Source organism: Bos grunniens, chromosome 2 (genome assembly GCF_055505025.1).
Source record: "Bos grunniens cultivar Pamir isolate PY7600 chromosome 2, Bosgru_T2T1.0, whole genome shotgun sequence".
Taxonomy (NCBI): domain Eukaryota; kingdom Metazoa; phylum Chordata; class Mammalia; order Artiodactyla; family Bovidae; genus Bos; species Bos grunniens.
In genome coordinates this window covers 95,117,865-95,143,536 of record NC_141166.1, presented here as the reverse complement: position 1 = coordinate 95,143,536, position 25,672 = coordinate 95,117,865, and the positions used below count along the sequence as shown (strand labels likewise).

At 36.4% G+C, this 25,672-nt stretch overlaps 1 protein-coding gene across 21 annotated transcripts in view; it reads right to left on the bottom strand.

Annotated features, from left to right (window-relative positions):
• The window catches only part of GALNT13 (polypeptide N-acetylgalactosaminyltransferase 13), a 943,716-nt gene that overhangs the window by 53,738 nt on the left and 864,306 nt on the right, over positions 1 to 25,672 (bottom strand). For 19 of the 21 annotated variants that reach the window (XR_015151979.1, XR_015151977.1, XR_015151981.1 and 16 more), the window contains one exon: positions 9,356 to 9,495. The exons of 1 other annotated variant lie outside the window; for it this stretch is intronic. Coding sequence is in view for 17 of the 20 variants with exons in the window: in XM_086368993.1 (XP_086225119.1) it covers positions 9,356 to 9,495 (140 nt within the window). In the remaining 3 variants the exon portion in view is untranslated. Of the gene's footprint in view, positions 1 to 3,366; positions 3,779 to 9,355; positions 9,496 to 25,672 lie in introns of those variants that run through there. One more of the 21 variants, XM_086368894.1, reaches the window with a different exon arrangement.

Below are 25,672 nucleotides of genomic sequence, written 5' to 3'. Positions count from 1 at the left end.
TACAATATTTATCTTTGAAAGTATGAAAATATTTTTATTTTTATGGATGAGTAATATTCCACTGGGTGTATGTGTATGTATATATATGTCACATCTTTTTATTCTGTGGGAGAACCTCTGCGATATAATCATTTTCCAGTTTGTGGGTCACCCACCAACTCGGTATGGGATTTGATTGTTTCATGAACGCACTCCTCCTCCTGCCTCGTTGTGGCTTTGTCTTTGGATGTAGAATCTGTTTTGGTACATTCCAGTCTTGTCAAGTATTGTTCAGCACTTAGTTGTGATTTTGGTGATTTGTGAGAGGAGGTCAGTTCAAGTCCTTGTACTCTGCCTTTTGTCTCCACCTTGCCCCGTAACCCGTCCCTCCTATTTCCCTCTCCTGCTTTTATCTGGACTTTGTTTCCGTTGTTGTTGTACCTGCCTGCTTAAGTAGGGCTTCATTCCTTGAATTTTCTCCTGAAAAAGAGCCTCAGCTATTGAGCTATAAAAGTTCACAGGTTGTAGAATTCTCAGATCCTTCAGACATTAAAAGAGGAGACTCCACTAACTTTGCAAACTGGATTTTATGAAAACACTTTTCCCAGTTTCAACTACTAAGTTAGCATGAAACAATTTCTCATGAGTATCTATTGGTAACTGAGGTGTTAGTGTGGCCTCATTTCCATCAGACACCCCGTTTCTTCCCTTTTTTTCTACTGTAATGATTGTATTATCATATGGTCATGAAGTTTACAAGTCATATTTTAGGATTGGTGAGAATACCTTGTCTAATTTTATTGTTAAATTTGTCCATCAGTTTTTGTTTTTGCTAACTTGGATGCTCTTTCTGCTTCAACTGAGGAATTCAGAAAGATTGAAACTATGTCACTGCTGCTGCTATTTTTTCAGAATTACAGAATACATTCATTTTGGGGAGTGCATGGAAAGGAGTTTGTTCTATTCATGACATGTTCTAACCTTCCTGAAAATTGGTTTGACAGTTTCTAGACATGTAATATTAATTGTCCCTTAGAAGACGATATAGTATAGGAACTCAAGTCAAATCTGGTGAGGCTAACTGGACATGAGTTCTGGGAGACTGGAAATAGATAGGAGTCAGTGGGTTAGGAAAGCTGTCAGAATGAGACAGGGAAGACAACCACCACAATAAAATTGAAGTTGTATGTTCCAAGCAGTTATGTGTAATAACTAATTTAAAACCAACCTATTACCCTAATTTTATATATGAAAACATTAAGATACAAAGAGGCTAAGTAGTTTGCTCAAATAAGTAGTTGAAAGTTACAGTGAGGTTGGAAATTGCCTAGTCCTGACATCTAGACAGGTAGGCAGTATTTTTCAGAAAGGGGTGAAAAGAACAAGGGAGGATTAAGTTCCAGTTGAATAAAGGTGAAGGTAAATGGACAGGTCATCCAGACAGTGGCAAAGACACATGGAACATGGAAGTGGTCTAGGATCAGACCTGAGAACCAGGTCAAAAAAGTCTAGAAGCAAAGTGGTTTCCATGCTGAGTGCCAAACTGTTGAGTCCAGGTCATGAAAATTATTTCTGGCTATTGTCAAGATGACGCTGGATATAAATATGATAGAGGATGAAGTATCAGGGAACAGGGTTCTCAATATCCACTTTAAAAAATTGGGAAGAGCATACCATCTGGATAGAGACAATGTCTGAGAGGTTTTTGCAGTAGTCTATGATATCTAGATTTTTTTTTTTAATGTATGAACACCTAGAAGGCAGCATGGTGTGCATCAGGGTATTCTCAAGTAAATGAATCTAACGTTGGAAATCTAATATTTTCTTAAAACATAAAAATGGTTACTAGTGTCTTCTGACAGTCCCCAACGATCTAATCTTAATGTATAATAGAAGATACTGGCATACAGGAAAAAATATATATGTTCCCAAAGAATGCTATGCAAGCAACAAAATGAAATATCAGGAAAGATCCTGAGCTTGTCACTGGTATTACGTTACCTGACAACACCAATTGCTTGATCATGCCATTCATTAATCCTAAGAAAAATCTAGGCAGGCAAACATGGAGGAACTTCATCTACAGAAACTCCTTACAGAATCCAACCTGAATCAACATAAGTAGAGCATATGGGTAGTTCTGAATTCTGGGAAAGTCTTGTGACTCATCCCTTATGTTATTTTATAGCTTTGAGTATGTGGTGTAGGACCAACAGAGTTTTAACTTTGTTGTCTATTTTGACATTTCTTTGTTTACACATAATCTTTTATTGCCTGAGGAACAGTGACATAAACTTGGAAGTATTTTTCCCACTTGTGTCTTGATATTAGAAATCAGCAAGTTTTTTTCTAAAAGTTTGTACTCTTTGGCAGGATCATGGGTAATGTTACCACTTACTCGGTTTATTCATTAGCTTTTGCTCCCTCTGCTGGATTGTAACAGCAAGCAAAAGTGGGAACTCCAATTCTAAAAGAGAGGCATGAACTCTCACCCCCACCACCTTTGAATTTCAAAACTAATACGTAAAATGAATTCTAAAATTAGACTAAACTTAGCTTTTTTAATTTTTTTGGCTTTAGTTACTCCAATAATGCTTATCCTTCAACTGTATATTATGTTACTCATTATCATTGTTTTAAATATGTCAGCCTCATTTGGTTTCTCTTTACTTTGTAAAGGAAATACATTTGCAGTGAATTCAAGATTAATGTTAATATTTCCATATTATAATTGCTGTAGTGAATATGCATTTCTCTTTACCAAATTGTGAATAAATCAGAAGGATGGTTTTATATAGATTTGCAAAATCTATATAATTAACAAATCCAAGCTGACTTCTCTTATGTGAACCTGGGTTTCCAATGACCTGACTGTGAGATTTAACACCACTGAGTATGTGATATCTTAACCTCCTTCACAAAACAGTAAATACAGAATACTGGACAATTTCACATATTTTGGTGGATAACAAAATCAATCCTAGGAGAATTCATAAATGCTCTAACTGGAATATAGTTTGTTGTAGTTGTTTATGCCAATACATATTTAAATAATAAAATCAGAATTTGTTCTAATGTATTTATCAGTAGGGTAAAGCCAGAAGAAAAAAAAAAAAACTTTCCAGTAGTAAACTCACTCATTTCATCCATAGGTGGGATACCCAGGTCAACATTCTTTAGGGTTAACATGTGATGGAGACTAATATATTTTGCCTGTGTATTAGTTACACTGGGATAAAAATCAGTTACTGGGTCCCAAAGAGTTTTGCAAATATGATCATGGGCAGAGAGAATGCCCCATTTGTGCATGTTTTAAAATATGAGGCTTTTTTTTTTTTTTTACTGGTTATCCTATTAAAAGATCAAGAAGATGGTGAATTTATAAATAGATCTGATTACCAACAGACATGTAATACTCTGAGGGTTTTAGCCTCTGGATTTGGCAGTAACTGATTTTATCCTTAATCCCTGCAGCCTAGCAGCTTCAATAGATGCCTATTTTTAGTTACTGAAATTTGTTATTTAACAGTGTTTAAGGAATACAGTGTCAATGTGTGCAAGGATCTTAACTAGTTGATAAGGTTAAAGAATACAAGAGAAAAAGGAAGTGCTAAGGAGTCAAGTAGGCAGTAAAAAATTCAGAGACTACTGTCAAAATGTCTTCCAAGTAGCATGCAAATGCAGATATTAAGCCCTTAGAGTTAAGTCAATTGGCTCCAGAATTTCTCTTCTCTTCCCTCTTGCCCTCTGCTTTCTTGTGTTCCACATTAACAAAACATTTTTTCCCCAAGATGCTGGCCTGTCCAAGGCCAAAAATTTAGGGTAAAGCATTACTACTTTAGAAAGCCAATTTTCAATCTTATAGTTGAATTAGCTTTTATGTTTATAAGATCAGGGGCTGACAAGCTAAATATACATAAGCTAGTGTTAGTTAAGAGAGAATTTCATGCTGCAGGAAGCTCCTCTTCCTTATTCCATTATGATCTGCTTACTAAGTATAAAAGGCATATGCTTCATTAAGCTACTTAAAGGTTTTAGTTCAAAGCAATTCAGCTTTTAACTTCCCATTGGAAATTGCATGTAATTCATGGGCTGAGTGAAGTAATATTTCAATTACCTGCATAAAATTCAAATGTAGGAAATTACAACAGTTGTCTGATATCAATACTGATGATTATTTTGGTGACAATATATAATGATAGAAACTGAATATCATGTTTACTTCTATCTTGTAATATAACAAGGAAAGCTATAAAGAGAAACTGATGTGAAGATATTTATATTCACCAGTGCACTGCAATATTAAATATCTGGGCTTTGAAAAACATTGAAACTTAAAAAACTTGTAAATTGTTAGATCCTAACAATTTAATTTGAAATTGAGTACATATGAATTACTTCAAAGAAATAACTTTGTGCCCTAGATAAGTAGCTTTGGACACCTGGTTCCACTTTGAGACTATCTGAGAGACAGTGCCTTCATACATAATGACAGTAAGCAAGAAAAAGATTTAAATGACTGTCATCCAATATAGTCCATTAATAGTTTATCTCAAACTCATATCAAAGTGTCTCTGACTACACATGACTATGCAAAATTGAATTGGAACGCAGTGCTTGGTGAATTTGTCCTTCTTGTTTTCAAGGAAACTGTTGCAGGACTGCATCTCTTGAAGGGTGGTTTTAAAATGGAAAACTGTAGTACATTAATATCCCAGAAAGTTCAAAACCAGATATATCTCATAGTTTTTTAAATACCTCATAGGACAGTTTTAATTCAGCTGAATTTCTTAGCTGTTTGATTATCTCTTGCCTTTTCCCTCATCCCCATTTCAGTAGAATGGCTCAAGAGTACAGGTCTTTCTTGTTGACTTTTCATCCTTAGCATATAGCACAGGTTACAGCTTAAGCTCTTAATTAATAAAAGTATTTTGAATGAATAACATATAGTGATATCCATTTTCTCCTTCTAATTATAAGGAAAAGTGAACATTATTGTCAGACTAAAATATATTTGAATCCTGACTTCAGTATTTAACTAGCTCTATGACCATTAGGTCAATTGTGTGAATTTTCTGCATATAGGTTTCCATATTTAATTGGGGATAATAACAAAACCTGCCAAGAAATTTTGATTTTTTAAAGTACAATTTTTAAGCATCTAACATAAAGCTTGACATAGGAAGAAAATAATAGTAGCTCCAATAATTACAATAACTGTAACTAATGGTGCTGCTGCTACTCTGCTAGGTGGTGTTATCAATGCTCTGTATCCTCAGTCATCACTGTAATCTGTATGATTACCTTCCTTCTATTGCTAGGTACCAGAGACAGACCTAGTGCTACTTAAGTCCTAAAATGGGAGGTCAGGATTTAAACCCTCCTCTGCTTGATTCCAAAGTCTGGGATTCTTTCAGTACACCACGTTGCCTCTCCCGGATATGTTTCAAAAACCCTAAAGGTATATTTCTGTCTTCAAAAGTTTTTCAAATTATTTCTATAAATTAAAATATAGCCACCTGATCCATTAAAGAAGATAGCTCCTTTAAAAAGGAATTTTCTCACACTTAATTTTCATTTTTTCAGAAAGTCAATTAATTAGATTTCTCAATGTGTAGTGCAGGAGAGTATGCAACTGAATTTTTAAAATGGAAGTAGACATCTAGGTTCTATTTCAGAGTCCTGAGTCTCTCTCAGGAGTCACCCTGATGGCCTTAGATGATTTCCAAAAACTCTGCTTGACTCATATCTGTCTTGTTAACAGGTCTTGGTCATACCTTCTTTTAGAAAAAGTGATCAGCATTTACTTACTACCTGGGTCCATTGACTACCATGGGAGGAATACCCTACTACAAGAATAGAAAAACTCCCTCTTCTAAAGGTACGAATTCACAATTGGCCCAACAAAATTTTCCATAAAGGAAATGAGTGTTAGATACTTTATTGGAGATCTTTAGTAGAACTAGATTATAATAACTAGCATGCACATAGAGCTCTAGTTTAAAAAACACTCTTCTATTTTATGTATTAAATATAAATAAATCGTGTGACTTAGTGCTAACATGGGAATACTGAATATTTAAAAACAATAGCAATGACACTCCCATCCCAATGAAAACAAATAATTAAAAAAAAAAAAAAACCAGAGGCACAGGACTAAAGTTATACCTAGAAAGTGGTAATATTCAGTGTTATTACACATGAACCTTTGCACTACAGAATTCAGATTAGTATTCAATAGATATAAACTGAAAATTCTATAGAGAGATATTTACCTGGCTGATGAGTGAGTGGAAATTTGACAGTGTATGGATAAGACACACACACACAAAAACAGTCTTTAAAAACAATTCAGCTGGAAATGAATTGTATGTTTTTCTTTTAGTGAATCACAAGGAATGTTTATAGTTATGGAGTGGATAAATTCATAGATTTCTTGGCAAATGAACCAAAAAATACTAGACTGAATTTTCAGATATTCTGCTGTTATGACCTATAAAAATAGCAGATTCAAATAATAATTTCCAAATGCATTGTATTATTGCTGTTAAAATGTTTTAAATATAACAAATACTAAATCAGTTTTCTCAAATGTAATTCCTAGTAAGTGGGAAATTACCAATATGAAGCATATAATTCATAAAGGGATATCTCTTATTTTGATCAATTAAATATGTATTATGACCATATGCTTGTACAGTTATGATGAAGCCAACTTTTTAATCTCTAAATATATGGTACCCAAAGCAATCTACAGATTCAAGCAATTGCTATGAAATTACCAATGGTAATTTTTAACAGAGCAAATACTTTTATAATTTGTATGGAAACACAAAAGCCCCTGAATAGCTGAAGCAATCTTGAGAAAGCAAAAATGGAGCTGGATGAATCGAACTTCCTGATTTCAGACTAGAGTAGAAAGCTGCAGTCATCAAGACAGTACGGTATTGGTACAAAAACAGAAATATAGACCAATGGAACAAGATAGAAATCCCTGAGACAAACCCACACACCTGTGGTCCCCCAATGTACAACAAAGGAGGCAGGAATATACAATAGATAAAACGGAATAAGTGGTGCTGGGAAAACTGGACAGCTAAGTGTAAACAACAACAACAAAATGGAAGTAGAACACTCCCTAACAAGATACACAAAAATAAACTCCACTTCCTAGAGTAATGAAAATTAAAACACCAAATGGGGTCTAATTAAATTTAAAAGCTTTTGCACAGCAAAGGAAACCATAAACAAAATGAAAAGACAACCCAGAGCATGGGAGAAAATATTTACAAATGAAGTGACTGAAATCTCTAAAATATACAGTTTATGCAGCTCAATATCCAAAAACCAAACAACACAATCAAAAAATGGGCAGATCTAAATGTACGTTTCTCTAAAGAAGACATACAAATGGCCAAAAAGCACACGAAAAGATGCTCAACATCACTAATTATTGGAGAAATGCAAATCAAACGTATAATGAGACACATCTTATACCGGTCAGAATGGTCATCATAAAAAAATCTACAAGCAATAAATGCTGGAGAAAAGGGAATCCTCCTACACAGTTGGTGGGAATATAAATTGGTGCAGCCACTATGGACAACAGTATGGAGATTCCCTAAGAAAAACTACAAATAGAGCTTTCATATTATCCAGCAATCCTATGGAGAAGGCAATGGCACCCCACTCCAGTACTCTTGCCTGGAAAATCCCATGAAAGGAGGAGCCTGGAGGGCTGCAGTCCATGGGGTCGCTAAGAGTCGGACACGACTGAGCGACTTCACTTTCACTTTTCACTTTCATGCATTGGAGGAGGAAATGGCAACCCACTCCAGTGTTCTTGCCTGGAGAATCCCAGGGACGGCGGGGCCTGGTGGGCTGCCGTCTATGGGGTCGCACAGAGTCGGACACAACTGAAGTGACTTAGCAGCAGCAATCCTACTCCTGGGCATGTTATCTAGAGAAAACTCTTGATATAAAAAGATACATGCACCCCAGTGCTTAACGAAGCAATCCTTACAGTAGCCAGGACATGGAAGCAACTTAAATGTTCATCTACAGAGTAATGGATAAAGAAGATGTGGTACATATGTATAATGAAATATGACTCAGCCATAAAAGAGAATGAAATAATTCCATTTGCAGCAACATGAATGGACCTAGAAATTGTGTTGAGTGAAGCAAGAAAGAAAAATAGTGCTTTTATGTGGAATCCAAAAAATAAAGTACAAATGAACTTATTTACAAAACAGAAGTATATTTGATGTAAAAACAAACTTGTGGTTACCAGGGTGGTGGGAAGGGGAGTATAAATTGGCAGATTGTGATTGATATATACACAATATAAAATAGATAACTAAAAAGGACCTGCTGTATATAGCACAGGGAACTCTACTCAATGCTCTGTAGTAGCCTATATGGGAAAAGAATCTAAGAAATAGAGATATGTATATGTATAAATGAATCACTTTGTAGTACATCTGACACTAACATATTATAAATGAGCTATACTCCAATAAAAATTTAAAAACTCACAGAGGAGAAAATAAAAACAAAAATGCATTGTTTTCTGAATACAATAAAGTTAGGGCAGGTTTGTCCTCTGAGTTGTACATGGTTATTAGAAAAAGTAGATTTCTGGATGAGTGAGAGTGAAAACTTTCTTAGAAGTGAAAATATTTATTAAAAAAAATAAAGATTATATTTTGAAAAAGTATGGAACAGATCAGGGGTTCTCCATGTGTGTACAAAGTCAGTATGATTTTGATAATAGTACTATGATAATATCTTTCACCCTTACTTCTCATGAATGTATAGGGAATCTTCAATTGGTTACCTGGTGTGCTGTATTATAATTGAATGAATATCAAAGCAGATACAAGAATCCAGCTACCTCTTTTTGGCCAGTTCTTAATGCAATTTATAAAAAAATGTAGATAACCTAATCTTCATACTATTTTGCTTTATAAAGTTTACTTTTCCAAAAATATGTTACTTATATTAGTAAATTAATAAAGTTTCCAGTTTCTTTTCCCACAGCAAATATTAACACTTATAACCCACATAAAGAAAAACTCAAAATTTGCTGTAAACTTCAAAGACTTTAAATTCCATATGATTAAAAAGTTTTAGAGCTATTTATAAAGAAACAAGAAAATACTATTTATTCCACCTTAAACTGTGTTTTTATTTTTTATAAATCCCAGTGATATAGACCTTTATGGTCCTTGTAATTTACGAGAAGTCTTTTATAATAGGTCTGTTTAAAAACCCTTAAAGCATTGTATTCATAATATAAAAAATATTGATCTCCTTAGAAATTGCTCCTTTTGCAAAATATATTTAAAACTTAACCAAAATAAATAATTCATACCTCTCCAAGTGAGTAATAACGTCTTGGGATCTGGGAGTCCGGATAGATGTTTTCAAGGTACCAAGAAAAGGGCTTACACTTCAGATTTTCTCTTAGTGTTTTTCTGACTGACACATCTCCGTAATCCACTTTGACAACACCTGGAATTTTTCAGAGAAACATTGAAATCTGTTTATGCTATTTTCATTTTAGCACTGTTTCACTCTGCTTTGCTATCAGTTTTTTTCTCTATAATTAAAATTTCATCAAATTGAATTGCATGTGCAGCTGCTACAACACTGAATTCTTGCTAACATCCAATTAGTACATTAAATGGATATAAAAAGTTTTTCCATTGGTTATGACTTAAAATGTAAATATTTATCACCAAGTACATGTACTTCTTAAATTGAATAATTAATCAAGTCAGTATAAGTTGGTATTAATTTAGCATCTCATAATGAAAGCCTAATTGAGCTGTGTGATAATGTGGTTTCTTTTTAATGAAAGTTTCAGTGGCTTCACTATTTTTATTCCTCATATTTTTCCTTTAGTGTCATTAATTCACTACTTGTGCATTTCATGAGAAATATACATAAATATGACCCTCACAATGGATGACACATTTGTGTTCTAAGTTTTCCTTCTTGAATTTTTATTTATCTAGGTTTAGGACCTAACTTTTTATTTACTAATTTTTCCCTGTTTTATAAGTTAGTGTAAACCACTTCAAATCCTTGAGTAAGTTAGTAAATAAATAAGCATAAAGAAACCACAAGCAAATGAAATATACTCACATGTGTATTATTAAAATTGCTTAACTGTATTTAATAGCAGAATAGATGAATTTAAAATGAATTTTCCATTGAGGATCATAATAGAATGATTTTTAGTTGAGAAATAAAAATAACACCACTAATTTTAGTGACATGAATTGCTCATTACTAATATTAAAATAACATTTAATTGAAGTGGCTAAATAACTGTTATAAGATGACAATTAATTCTTAGATTTTGAAAAGATCTCTGTTTAACGTGTTTAAGAGCAGTAAGCAACCACACTTTGGCACAGGAAAAAAGTGGCCCAGTCTTGATATGCTATCCCAACCAAGCAGCAAAGTCTATTAGTCATGTGTAATAAAGGAACAATTGTTTAGACAGTCTAAATGTCTATAACTAATACCATTATTTAGGTTACTATTTTCAAATGAGGCCGCACTCTTGAGGCTTATCACCTGCCAGTCCTTCCCACTCCTCACCACCCGTTTGGTTTTTTTTTCAGAATTTTGTTTTTTCCCCAAATGCTTAAGCAGCCAAACCATTTCCTTCTACAATAAAATATTGATTTTTCTAGCTAGTGTTTGGATGAAAATAAAAAGATATTTGGGCTTTGTAGACAAATACTTCCTTTCAAAGTAATTGTATCCAGAACCTCCAATCTGGATGTAGCCTTCAAAAGAGGTTCAATAACACTTAAAAAATAGATTACTAAAAGAATTTCTTTTTGTTTAGTGGTACACAAATAGGTGGCTTTGAAAATTTTTTAATTCTATTGGACCCGGAAAAAAAGGCAATGCGGCTTCAAAGGATTTAATTCAGCAGTTCTGCATCTTAAATTTGACATTCCAAAAAGGTCCTCTTGATTTTCCACATGACCCATCTTCAAGATTCTCCAGTAACTAGCAATAGTGTCCATCCATTTTCTCAAGGCAAAAACATAGGAGTATTTCTTTTATCTCACACACATATTCAATTCATTAACAATCCACAATATGGGTCTTTCTACATACAGAGGGGTTACATCCTGAGAAACCCATCTTAAGTTAAAAAAAATGCATTCAATAGAGCTAACCTACCAAACGTTGCAGCTGAGCCAAGCCTACATCAAATGTGCTCAGCACACTTGCATTAGCCTACAACTAGGAAAAATCATCTAATGTTAATCCAATTTTATAAAAATTGAATATCTCACATACTTTATTGAATAGTATACTGAAAGTGGAAAACAGGGTGACCGAATGTATAGAGAATGGTTTTAAGTGTATCTGTTGTTTTCACCCTCCTGATCACATGGCTGACTGGGTGCTGGGGCAGCCCATCTTCTAAAGAGAGTATTATGCTGTATGTTGCTAGCCTGGAAAAATATCAAATTCTAAAGTTTCACAAGTACAGTTTTTATTGAATACCTATTGCTTTCACACCATAATAAAGTTGAAAACTTTAGTCAAATCATCATGAGTCAAGGCCTGTCTATAGATTCCGAGCTCCTCTATCATCCCCATTACCATCCTGGTCTCTCCCATCTCTTGCCTAAGACTAAGCATGCCATCACCTCCTAACTAGTCTCCCTGACATCTTGTATTTCTCCATTTATCCTTTATTTACTATTTCCTGCTCTCTAGACAGTATATTTGAAATATAAAATCATGTGTTCGCTTGCTGCAAAGCTTCCAACAATTTCCCATTGTTCTAGAAATAATTGACAATATCAATAATCATTGCCAGAGTTTCTTTATGAAATGACCCTTGGTTATCTCTCTGAATTAATCACCTGTATTCACTTCATTGTAGCAAAACTGGCTTCCCCACCCTTTCTTGCTTTCTTTCTCTTTCTCCAAATCTCTAATCAAAATTTATTTCCTCATGCTCACCCTGACTTTCCTCTCTAAAATGATCGCCCTTCCCATCATCTTGGTAATGCTCTATCCCTCCATTATTCTTCATTCTCCAGCATACTTGTTAGTACTTGATATCCTATACAGGTTAATTCTCTTTGCCTCCCCAGGAAAAGCTTTGGACAGATAATTTAATCTCTTGATTCCTAAGGTATCTTGTGTGTGGTATATAATAATTCAGTTCAGTTGCTCAGTCGTGTCCGACTCTTTGTGACCCCATGAATCGCAGCACACCATGCCTCCCTGTCCATCACCAACTCCCAGAGTTTACCCAAACTCATGTCCATCGAGTTGATGATGCCATCCAACCATCTCATCCTCTGTAGTCCCCTTCTCCTCCTGCCCCCAATCCCTCCCAGCATCAGAGTCTTTTCCAATGAGTCAACTCTTCTCATGATGTGGCCAAAGTATTGGAGTTTCAGCTTCAGCATCAGTCCTTCCAACGAACACCCAGGACTGATATCTTTTAGGATGGACTGCTGAATACATATTGCATATTGTAATGGATACCTGCTGCTTTTGACTGCCTGGCATCCATTTTGCATATTGGTAACAGCGTTCAAGTTTTCCTTGGGCAACCGTCACACCTTCACTTTGTGTGACTTGCTGATCTCATACCCCTTCCTGTCTTTCCAGCTCCAACTAGCATCACAAAATAAAGGCATTTCACTAGTGAATCCGGTTAAAAATTCACATTCTGATTCAGGTGGTCTATACTGAGGCCTGAGAGTCTACATACTTACCAAGCTCCCAGGGGATGCTGCTGTTCCTCAGGTCAAATTCTGAGTAACCCCCAAGACAATCAAAGCAACCCATTTCTCATTGTTACTTACAACCTATCATAATGACTGGCTTAGGAGTAGGCATGTGATAAAAGTATAAATAAATAAAAGTATACTCAGACAACTTTCTAGGACTATTAGAAAGTAGAAATTCTCTTTCCTTTGGAATTGCTAGCTGTAAAGATGACTAAAGCCTGGAGCTTCTGAGGCTACCATATAGAGAATGCCTTCTAAGATAGTGAAGCAAACACAGGAATTAGATAAACAAATGGAAAGAGACAAAGATAGCATAAGCCAAGCCAACATTTAAATCAGCAGATATTTATCGTGTTCCAGCCTTTACACAAAGCATGTTTTCTAAGCACTTGGGATATGTCAATGAACAAAAAAATGTATCTTTCTCAAAGGGGAAGGAGAGGTAAGTAAACAGTAATACATTAGAAGGTGATACATGCTATGACAAAAATAGAGTGAGGGAAGAAGTTTGCAATAGAAGGAATCTTAATGCATTATGTTTTTTTTTTTTTCCAAAAGCAGCTTACAGGAGTTACAGGTTTTTAATGTAAATCTTTCAATGGAAGTTGAACAAATGCTAGAGAAGCTCTGACATTTAGAGTTTCATGATGAATTAGAATAAAAAAGTACTCTAACTCTAAATTTGCAGGATTGATTAATAGGTAAATTATAACATTTATGGGCAGTTACTTTATTTAATAACCTTTTATTCATGTTAAAATCTATTTCATGGTAGTATTAATCTAGATAATCTAGATATGTAGAAGAATTGTGTTTTAATTCTTTAAATAGAAGATCATCATAATCTCAAATAAATTCTTTCCAAGTAAATACCTAATAAGCCTAACAGTTTTGATTACCTATAATCAAGGTACCTGATGAGAGAATACCTGCTTTTAGACTAAAGCTCTTGAGTTTTGTGCATAAAAATACATATTGTAGCATAGCTTAAAGTGGTAAAAAGAGGAAATAATTTCCTTCAATAAGGGAATTTTTAAGTAAATCAGTGGTATACCTAATTGACAAAATATGATTGCTGTATTGAAATGTCTATAAAATATGGGAAACGGAAATAAAATACAAATAATTTTTTACACTATCATTGTAAATGAGTAAATGTGTGGAACAAAAATAACTGAACTATAAAAGCAGTGCATTCCCTTTGCTACTAAAAGAAGAGAAAGAAAAAAAAAACCTTTAGAAATCTATTTTATCCTTAAGTATAAAAATTAAAACTGTGAAACTAATCAGTTTTCCATATACAATTATATATTAACAATATGCTTGCATATTAAATGAATATAGTTTTAGCTAAACATTTTTTATATTTTCAAAATTCCTCTTAAAGAGAAAATTATCTTTGTTGTTTACTTTAAAAATTGTCATCAAGGGTTATTTGAATAAGAATCTGCATTTCTTCTCAAGTATAATAAAAAGATCATTTTTAGGCTAACCAGGGGTTACTGCATTCTAGAGTATCTAAGTACTATATGTGTAAGAAGTTTAACAGATTAGTTGGATTTTTTTTAAATTTAAAACTACTCTTATCCTGCCATTTTAATTTTTAGTCATTCTTAATATGCACAGAAATTACCCAGGCTCATAACTGCTCATTAGGAAGTCAATGGTTAGAACTATATTAAGCGGCTGATGACCCATGCCAGCTAATAATACACAGTGATTATCTGTTGAACTTATCATTTACTATTATCACTTCAGTTTTATTTTAATGGAATAAAAATGATATAATGAATTGTACAAAGATCATAGCTTCTGTTGAGAACAGTATCACATAGAAGAAGTGAATATCAGAAAACTTCTCTATTTATATCAATCTGATCTTTATCATCAAAAATCTGGGCAGGTCAGAAGGTGACATAGATGGTGGAGTAAGAGGACCCTAAACTCACCTCCCAGAGACAAACCAAAATTACAACTATTTGCATAACAACTCTATGGGAAGGACCAGAAGACTAGCAAAAAATATTTATTCCAACTAAAGACATAAAGAAGGAACTAAATACTATGACTCACAGACTTAGAGGAAAAAAATTATAGTTAACTGAGTGGGGAAGAGGAATAGGTTGGGAGTTTGGGGTTAACATGTACACACAGTTATATTAATAATTAAAATGGATAAGCAACAAGGACCTACTGTATAGCACAGGGAACTCTCTACTCAATATCCTGTAATAACCTAGATAGGAAAATAATTTGAAAAAGAATAGATATAGCTGGAGAGGGTGTGGAGAAAAGGGAACCCTCTTACACTGTTGGTGGGAATGCAAACTAGTACAGCCACTATGGAGAACAGTGTGGAGATTCCTTCAAAAACTGGAAATAGAACTGCCTTATGATCCAGCAATCCCACTGCTGGGCATACACACTGAGGAAACCAGAAGGGAAAGAGAGACGTGTACCCCAATGTTCATCGCAGCACTGTTTATAATAGCCAGGACATGGAAGCAACCTAGATGTCCATCAGCAGATGAATGGATAAGAAAGCTTGGTACATATACACAATGGAGTATTACTCAGCCATTAAAAAGAATACATTTGAATCAGTTCTAATGAGGTGGATGAAACTGGAGCCGATTATACAGAGTGAAGTAAGCCAGAGGGAAAAACACCAATACAGTATACTAACGCATATATATGGAATTTAGAAAGATGGTAACAATAACCCTGTGTACGAGACAGCAAAAGAGACACTGATGTATAGAACAGTCTTATGGACTCTGTGGGAGAGGGAGAGGGTGGGAAGATTTGGGAGAATGGCATTGAAACATGTAAAATATCATGTATGAAATGAGATGCCAGTCCAGGTTCGATGCACGATACTGGATGCTTGGGGCTAGTGCACTGGGACGACCCAGAGGGATGGTATGGGGAGGGAGGAGGGAGGATGGTTCAGGATGGGGAACACATGTATACCTGTGGTGGATTCATTTTGATATTTGGCAAAACTAATACAATTATGTAAAATTTAAAAATAAAAAAAGATACATGTATATGTATACCTCATCACTTTACTGTACACCTGAAGCACAATATTGTTAATCAGCTGTGCTCCAATATACAATAAAAATTTAAAAATAAGAAACCACAATAAGATTAGTAGGAATGGTGGAGACAGTATAGTTAGGACCCAAATTTTCAGGGTTGGTAACCCACAAATGGGAGAGACATCACAATGATAGAAGTTTTCTGCAAGGAGTGAGGGGTCTGAGCCTCATGTTGAGCTACCTTGCCCAGGGATCTTGCACCAGGAACATGAGCCCCTAGAATGTCTGGCTTTGAAAACCAGCAGGGCTTATGTTCAGGAAGTGGGAGGTCTATAGGAAACAGACTTTTCTGTTAAAGGGTTTGTGCAGTATCTCACACAATCTGAATCAGCATAGAAGCAGTAGTTTGAAGGGAGCCTGGGTCAGACCGATTTGCTAATCCTGGAGAGCTTTCTGGGGATGAAGGAGGACACAGCCACTGGAGGCAGCTATTTTGGAGAGCTCATTTTACTGCTGTATTACTATTGCTGGCAAGTGACATTTTGAAATCCTACCTCCACCCTTAAAGTGCCAGGGACTGACCTGCCCACCAGTGGGCCAGCACCAGCCCTGATTTCCCATGGCATGCAGATATCTGAGCGGGAACTCGGCCATGCAAACCAGCAGGCCAGCACTAGTCCCATGACCCGCCAGGCCCCACAGTCAGCCATGTTGGCACCTGGCCTGGACCATCACTGGGCTAGCTCCAAACCTAGCATCCTTGGGCATCAGCCAGTCACTTCAACACCTGGCACTGCCCACCAGCAGGCAGGAACCAGCCCTGCACCCCACTGGGCTCTGTAGCTTTCCACCCCCCATCCACTAGTGGGCCAATAGCCACCACACCAAGCAAGGCCTGGCAGTTAACGTGGCCAGGGACCAGCCCTGCCTAAGAGCAAGCAAACAGCCGTTGGCTGTCAAAACAGAAGGAAACATGCTAGGGCATAAAGAGCACAAAGCTCTAGTGAACAGAGGAGTGTGTGCTCTGGGCCCCAGGGGAATTCACCTAAATGAGGCCACATTTCAAAGACTGTAAGACATAACCTCTTTAATACCTAGAAATAAACACAGAAAATTAAGTAAGATGAGGCAAGAGAGGAATATGGTCCAAATGAAGGAATGAGACAAAATCATAGAAAAGTGAAGATAAGTAACCTGACAGAGATGTCAAGGTAATAATCATAAAGATGTTCAACAAACTTGGGAAAATAATGATTGAATATAGTGCAAATTTTAATAAAGAGTTAGAAAATATAAAGATTCAAAATGAGCTGAGATTGCACTCACTGAAATAAAATATATACTTGAAGGAATCAAGGGTAGATCAGATGATACAGAGGATAATATCAGTGGACAGAGTAGTAGAAATCAATGAAGCTGAACAGAAAAAAGAAAATATGCTGATGGTTTGTGACACTTTTGTGAAAACAGCAAGCATACTAATATTTGCATACTAGGAGTCCTAAGAGGAGAAAAGGTAAGGGAACTTACCTGAAGAAATAATAGATGAAAACTTCCCAAACCTGGGAAACACACATCTAGTTGTAGTAAGCACAGAGTGTGCCAAACAAGATGAACTCAAAAAGGTCCACACCAAAACAATTTATAATTAAAATGGCAAAAAAATAAAAGAGCAGACCTTAACAGCAAGAGAAAAACAGGTATTTACATTTTTAAAGGAAACTCCCATAAAGGCTATCAGCTGACTTTAGCAGAAACATTGCAGGGCAGAAGGGTCTGGCATGCTGTACCCAAAGTGATGAAAGGAAAACAACTATAATAAAGAATATTCTACTTAGAAAGGCTACCATTCAGACTTGAAGGAGAGAGAAAGAGTTTTACAGAGAAAAAAAAGCTAAAATAGTTCAGCACCATTATAGTGGCTTTGTAAGAAATGGTGAAGAGTCTTCTATAAGCAGAAAAGACCAGAACTAGAAACATAAAAATTACAAAAGGAAAAATCTCATTGGTGAAGGCAACCACAGAGGAAATCAACCACTTCTAAATGTAGTAAGGTAAGGTAAGGTAAGTCACTTCAGACGTGTCCAACTCTGTGCGACCCCATAGACGGCAGCCCACCAGGCTCCCCCGTCCCTGGGATTCTCCAGGCAAGAACACTGGAATGGGTTGCCATTTCCTTCTCCAGTGCATGAAAGTGAAAAGTGAAAGTGAAATCGCTCAGTCGTGTCTGACTCTTCGCGACCCCATGGACTGCAGCCCACCAGGCTCATCCGTCCATGGGATTTTCCAGGCAAGAGTATTAGAGTGGGGTGCCATTGCCTTCTCCGTCTAAATGTAGTAGGAAGGTTAAAGTAGTAAAGATAAATGTAGTAAAACACCTATGTATACAATAAGTAAGGGATATTTAAAACAAAAAAGTGTAAAATATGTTACTAACATTAAACAGGAAGGGGGAGTAAAAATATAGCATTGTTAAAATGCATTAAAACTTAAGAGATCATTAACTTAAAATATTTATATATATATATATATAGCCTATTGTATATGAACTTCATACTAGCCACAAACCAAAAACCTAGAATACATGCACACCCAAAACAAAGGAATTCAAACATTACACTAGACATAGTCATCAAATCACAAAAGAAGAAAGGAAGCAAAAAGAACTACAAAAACTACCAGAAATCAATGAACAAAATGTCAGTATGTACATACCTATCAGTAATTACTTTAAATGTTAAATGGACTAAATATTCCAATGAAAAGACTGTAGCAGAGGACTAAAAACAAAAACAAAAAAAGATCTATATATGCTGCCTATAAGAGACTAACTTCAAATTTAGAGACACATAGTAAAAATCTTTTCCTTTATATTTTCTACCCTTCATATTATGCTTAGAGATACCAAGATATCAATAAGTCCAGGTGTATTTTATTTCATGCTTAAATATATTCACTTCATGTTTTTCTTTTAAAATTATACTATGCATGCGTGTATGCTAAGTCATGTCTGACTCTTTGTGACCCTTATGGACTGCAGCCTGTCAGGCTCCTCTATCTGTAGATTCTTCAGGCAAGAATACTGGAATGGGTTGCCATGCCCTCTTCCAGGGGATCTTCCCAACCCATGGATCGAACCCATGTATCCTGCAGCTCCTGCATTGCAGGGCAGATTCTCTACTGCTGAGCCACCAGGGAAGCCCAAAGTCGACTATAGACACTCATACACATTTTCTCATTAAATCTCTGTCATACCCCTATCTATTATTGTTTTTGTTTGTTTGTTTAAGGATGAAAGAATTGGAGCTTTAAAAGATTAAATATGCTCAAGCTTGCTTAGAAAATATCAGGAGAGGATTAGAAGTCATTCACATCCATCTAATATCATAGTCCAAGCCCTTGCCCATTCTACTAGATTAAAAAAAAAAAAAGAAGAAGAAAACTGGAGAAATTTTGAAACCTGTATAGAGATATCTTTCCGTGGATGGTGGAACACAACATGGTAATTATCATTCCTTGAAGGGTAGATTCCACTTGGCAAACTTTTCCAGTCCTAACAGATCAACATGATCCAAGATGCAGGATGAACTTGAATTCATAGAAATAAATGATCCGTAATGACATAATTGAGAGTTATTTTATTGACTTGACAATTAAATACAAGCCAGAAGGTTTCAGTGTGCAATTGAATGATCAACTAAAATATTTCCATAAAAAGCTACCCAAATTTTATACTGTCAGTCCCTCATTCTGCAGGATGCTGGATATAATTATTTCTTCAGCTTTGTGACACATATAATATTAGTATTATACCTTCTCTGAAGTAGTGAGGTTTTTTTTTTTATATATATATATATAGTAAATGGGATCTTACAATTGCTTGAGGGGAGAAGCCATTGTATCAGTGTCAGTGCAGCTGACACTACTTGAACATGTACACACTTGTATTTCTCATTGTAGCCAATTACAGATTTAGTAATTAATGTAAATTTTAAATCAATAAGCATTTAAATACATCCTGATTATTGTCTAAAAACTTTAGTACTTCTGGTAAGATCAAGAAAGTACTAAGATGAAAATTTAGTGAATGATTTTAGGGACTTCAAGGAAAATCCCAGGAATAATAATGTTTTAAGAAACTCACATTATCAGTCATCTTCATGGTACTGAGAATGATAGTGGATGACAAGCATTGGAAAGTGATTCTAAAGAGTCAGATTCCAAATGTGAGAAACTTGCTTGACCAATTTTGCTTATTTAAAACAAATTCTGTGTAGTACAAGAATGACATGATCAAAAAGCTATCTGAACAGTTTATGTCTGAAAGAATTCCTGTAATAGGGACAAAATAATTTTAAGTGAAAAGGAAGTAATACATTATAAAGTGGAGACTTTATCTTAGTGGCATGTAAGAAAATGATCTTTAAATGATGAGAGCTTAAATTAGATGAAGTATATTAAACATTTGGAGGAGAAAGGCCTGGCGTGCTGCGATTCATGGGGTCGCAAAGAATCGGACATGACTGAGCGACTGATCTGATCCAGTATTCTTGCCTGGAGAATCCCATGGACAGAGGAGCCTGGAGGGCTACAGTGCATAGGGTTGCACAGAGTTGGACACGACTGAAGTGACGTAGCACATATTAAACATCTGTTAGCTTGTCACGTTTTAATAGAAACAATGAGTTAAAAGTCAAACAAGTATCTACTACAAGACTTCTCATAACCTTTACTGTGTTACAGTGCATTTTGGAAATCTAAAGTGATATTTCCCAAATTTAACTGTCCTTTCCCCCAGATTTTGTGATAAGAATACTCCGTGGAGAACATTTTGAGAAATATGACTATATTGTATTTCCTATAAACAAAAATACTAGTCATTCACAGGACATAGATTGATCCTCTTAGAAAAAAACTTTCATGGAGGGAAATACTATATGCTTTTCAATTTTTTTCATTAGCAAGTTTCCATTGCAGTCAGTACAATACATATATTTGTTGATGGGTGTATTTATGTTCAGTTCCTAGAGCAGTACCTAGTGCCAATAGTCAATCTTTAAATATCAAGTATACTGATCTCTGACATATGCTGTCTCTTCCCTCATGTTCATTCCCTATTATTCTCTCTCACTTTCTCCTGTGTAGGAAGTGCATCTTGGGAACTCTCCTACACTGCTGGTGGGAATGTAAATTGATACAGACATTATGGAGAACAGTACGGAGTTTCCTTAAACTAAAAATAGAAGCCCCGCATGACCCAGCAATCCCACTTCTGGGCATATTACCAGAGAAAACCATGATTTGAAGAGATACAGGCATCCTAATGTTCATTGAGCACTATTTACAATAGCCAGGACATGAAAGCAACCTAAATGTCCATTAACAGAGGAATGGACAAAGAAGATGTGGTACATATGTACAATGGAATATTACTCAGCCATAAAAAGAACAAAATATTGTCATTTGCAGCAACATGGATGGACCTAGAGGTTGTCATAGTGACCTAAGTCCAACAGCAAAAGACAAAGCTACAAATGAACTTATTTACAGAAGAGAAGTCGAGTCATGGATGTAGAAAACAAACTTACGGTTACCAGGGGGTAAGGGGTGGAGGGATAAATTGGGAGATTCAGACTGACATAGACACACTACTATATATAAAACAGATAACTAATAGGAACCTGCTTTATAATACTAGAAACTCTGCTGCTAAGTCACTTCAGTCATGTCCGACTCTGTACGACCCCACAGACGGCAGCCCACCAGGCTCCACCGTCCCTGGGACTCTCCAGGCAATAACACTAGAGTGGGTTGCCATTTCCCTCTCCAGTGCATGAAAGTGGAAAGTGAAAGTGAAGTCGCTCAGTCAGGTCCGACCCTCAGCAACCCCATGGGCTGCAGCCTTCCAGACTCCTCTGTCCATGGGATTTTCCAGGCAGGAGTACTGGAGTGGGGTGCCATTGACTTTTTAATGGCCTATTGGGAAAATAACCAAAAAAAAAAAACAAAACAAAACAGAGTGGATACATGCATATCTTTAACTGATTCACTTTGCTATACACCTGAAACTAACACAACATTGTAAATTAACTATACCCCAATAAAAATTTTAAAAAGAAGTACTTCTCTATTTAAGAAATAAATAGTAAGTAGTACATCTCTATTTACTTTCATGACTTAAAATGACTGCTTTACAGAGGCTTCCCTGATGGCTCAGTGGTAAAGAATCTGCCTGACAGTGCCAGAAACACAGGTTCCATCTCTGGTCCGGGAAGATCCCACATGCTGTGGAGCAGCTAAGCCCGTGCACCACAACTGTTGAGCCAATGCTCTAGATCATGAGAGGTATTTAAGAAATAGAAACTTAAAGCGGTCCATTTTCAAGGACAACTAGCCTAGAGTGATGGCCTGCTGATGTTACAGCTCTTAAGATACTTGTGCCGGAAAATCCAGACAAAGGGAGAGTAATAAATCCAGGTGACTTCCTCTGGAAGATTGTTAACCTCATAGTACTCAGCCAGTGAGGAACTGGGAGGGACTTGCATGCCGATAGGCTAAGAACCCCATTTCAACAACTCTGGTGTGCCTTCCCACCAGACACCCAATTTTGCAAAACTGTCATTAGAGCTTTGCTTCTTGATGCACCTCATGTCTCCAAGTCCACTCCTTGAGTTTGGGCTGGTGAGCTTTATCTCCCACAGCTGCAACTACTGAGCCTATGTACCACAACTCCTGAAGCCTGCATGCCCTAGAGCCTGTGCTCTGCAGCAAGAGAAGCCTCCAAAGCCACTGCAATGAGAAGCCCATACACCACTAGGAACAGTAGCCCCTGCTCACTGCAACTAGAAAAAAGCCTGTGAAGCACCAAAGACCTAGCACAGCCAAAAATAAATAAATAAAAGTTTTTAAAAATTACTACTTAACACTTACTAAAAGAATTGAGACAGAAAGAGACAGAAAAAGAAATAATTGTATGTAATATTTGGCTCCAGAATGTTTCATTAACAAAGAATGTCATTAACAATTTAAAATATTTAGGTGCATTTTTCTAGTCTGTATTTTTGTCAGCCTTGTCTGCAAAGCCAACTGGAAATGTAATTATGTTTTTGGATTGTGAGTTATTGGGGGAAAAACAGCAAAATTTTACTAACATGGCTCAGGAGGACTAGAGTGAATTGCTTAGTACATTTTACAAACTAAAGCAATACCTGAGATTACATTGTTAAGCACATTTCAAACAAATATTAAGTATTCATAGTCAATTCTTGATTATTTAGCCTAACAAAATGTAACCCTACTATGTATATATATTTGTATATATATGGCAGTCAGTCAGTTCAGTTGCTCAGTCATGTCCGACTCTTCGCGACCCATGAATCACAGCATGCCAGGCCTCCCTGTCCATCACCAACTCCCGGAGTTCACTCAGACTCACGTCCATTAAGTCAGTGATGCCATCCAGCCATCTCATCCTCTGTTGTCCCCTTCTCCTCCTGCCCTCAATCCCTCCCAGCATCAGAGTCTTTTCCAATGAGTCAACTCTTCGCATGAGGTGGCCAAAGTACTGGATTTTCAGCTTTAGCATCATTCCTTCCAAAGAAATCCCAGGGCTGATCTCCTTCAGAATGAACTGGTTGGATCTCCTTGCAGTCCAAGGGACTCTCAAGAGTCTTCTCCAACACCGCAGTTCAAAAGCATCAATTCTTCTGCGCTCAGCTTTCTTCACAGTCCAACTCTCACATCCATACTTGACCACAGGAAAAACCATAGCCTTGACTAGATGGACCTTTGTTGACAAAGTAATGTCTCTGCTTTTGAATATGCTATCTAGGTTGGTCATAACTTTCCTTCCAAGGAGTAAGCGTCTTTTAATTTCACGGCTGCAGTCACAATCTGCAGTGATTTTGGAGCCCAGAAAAATAAAGTCTGACACTGTTTCCACTGTTTCCCCATCTATTTGCCATGAAGTGATGGGACCAGATGCCATGATCTTCATTTTCTGAACGTTGAGCTTTAAGGCAATTCTCTCTCTCTCCTCTTTCACTTTCATCAAGAGGCTTTTGAGTTCCTCTTCACTTTCTGCCATAAGGGTGGGTATATATTTGTATGTGTGTGTATATATATATATATATATATATATATATATATATATATGACTTCTATACCTTTAAATATTTATTCAGCAAAGGAATATAATTCTGACTATATAGAAATATGATTAAAGGAGATTAAGAGCACAGTGGTTTACTTAGAGACTGATTCTCACTTCCTGGGTTTGAATTCTGTTCTGCAGTATACTAGATATGTGATATTGACCTATATATGTAACCTCTTAGGCCTAGTTTTTTCCTTTATTCCATGGGCATTATGCCCATCTTCCTCAGAGTGTTAATGTGATTATTAAATGAGCTAACATGTAAAACACTTAAACAGTTCATGATACATAGTGTTTCACAAGTGTTACCTATTATGTTTGCGGTTGTTTTACTGTGGATCTGACCTCAAGTGGTACATCACCCCCACATAGAAGACCAGGCTAGTTATTTTCTGAGCCTGTGCACTTCTATTGTATATTAGATGAATGGTGTGGGAAATCAACAACTTAACTATGACCCTCATGGTGGAGAGATCTGACAAAATGTGGTCCACTGGAAAAGGGAATGGCAAACCCCTTCAGTATTCTTGCCTTGAGAACCCCATGAACAGTATGAAAAGGCAAAATAATAGGATACTGAAAGACAAACTCCCCAGGTCAGTAGGTGCCCAATATGCTACTGGAGATCAGTGGAGAAATAACTCCAGAAAGAATGAAGGGATGGAGCCAAAGCAAAAAGAATACCAGCTGTGGATGTGACTGGTGATAGAAGCAAGGTCCGATGCTGTAAAGAGCAATATTGCATAAGAACCTGGAATGTCAGGTCCATGAATCAAGGCAAATTAGAAGTGGTCAAACAAGAGATGGCAAGAGTGAATGTCGACATTCTAGGAATCAGCGAACTGAAATGGACTGGAGTGGGTGAATTTAACTCAGATGACCATTATATCTACTGCTGCGGGCAGGAATCTCTCAGAAGAAATGGAGGAGCCATCATGGTCAACAAAAGAGTCTGAAATGCAGTACTTGGATGCAATCTCAAAAATGACAGAATGATCTCTGTTCGTTTCCAAGGTGAACCATTCAATATGACAGTAATCCAAGTCAATGCCCCAACCAGTAACGCTGAAGAAGCTGAAGTTGAACGGTTCTATGAAGACCTACAAGACCTTTTAGAGCTAACACCCAAAAAAGATGTCCTTTTCCTTATAGGGGACTGGAATGCAAAAGTAGGAAGTCAAGAAACACCTGGAGTAACAGGCAAATTTGGCCTTGGAATATGGAATGAAGCAGGGCAAAGACTAATAGTTTTGCCAAGAAAATGCACTGGTCATAACAAACACCCTCTTCCAACAACACAAGAGAAGACTCTATACGTGGACATCACCAGATGGTCAACACCGAAATCAGATTGATTATATTCTTTGCAGCCAAAGATGGAGAAGCTCTATACAGTCAGCAAAAAAAAGACCAGGAGCTGACTGTGGCTCAGACCATGAACTCCTTATTGCCAAATTCAGAATTAAATTGAAGAAAGTAGGGAAAACCACTAGACTATTCAGGTATGACCTAAATGAATCCCTTATGATTATACAGTGGAAGTGAGAAATAGATTTAAGGGCCTAGATCTGATAGGTAGAGTACCTGATGAACTGTGGAATGAGGTTCGTGACGTTGTACAGGAGACAGGGATAAAGACCATCCCCATGGAAAAGAAATGTAAAAAAGCAAAATGGCTGTCTGAGGAGGCCTTACAAATAGCTGTG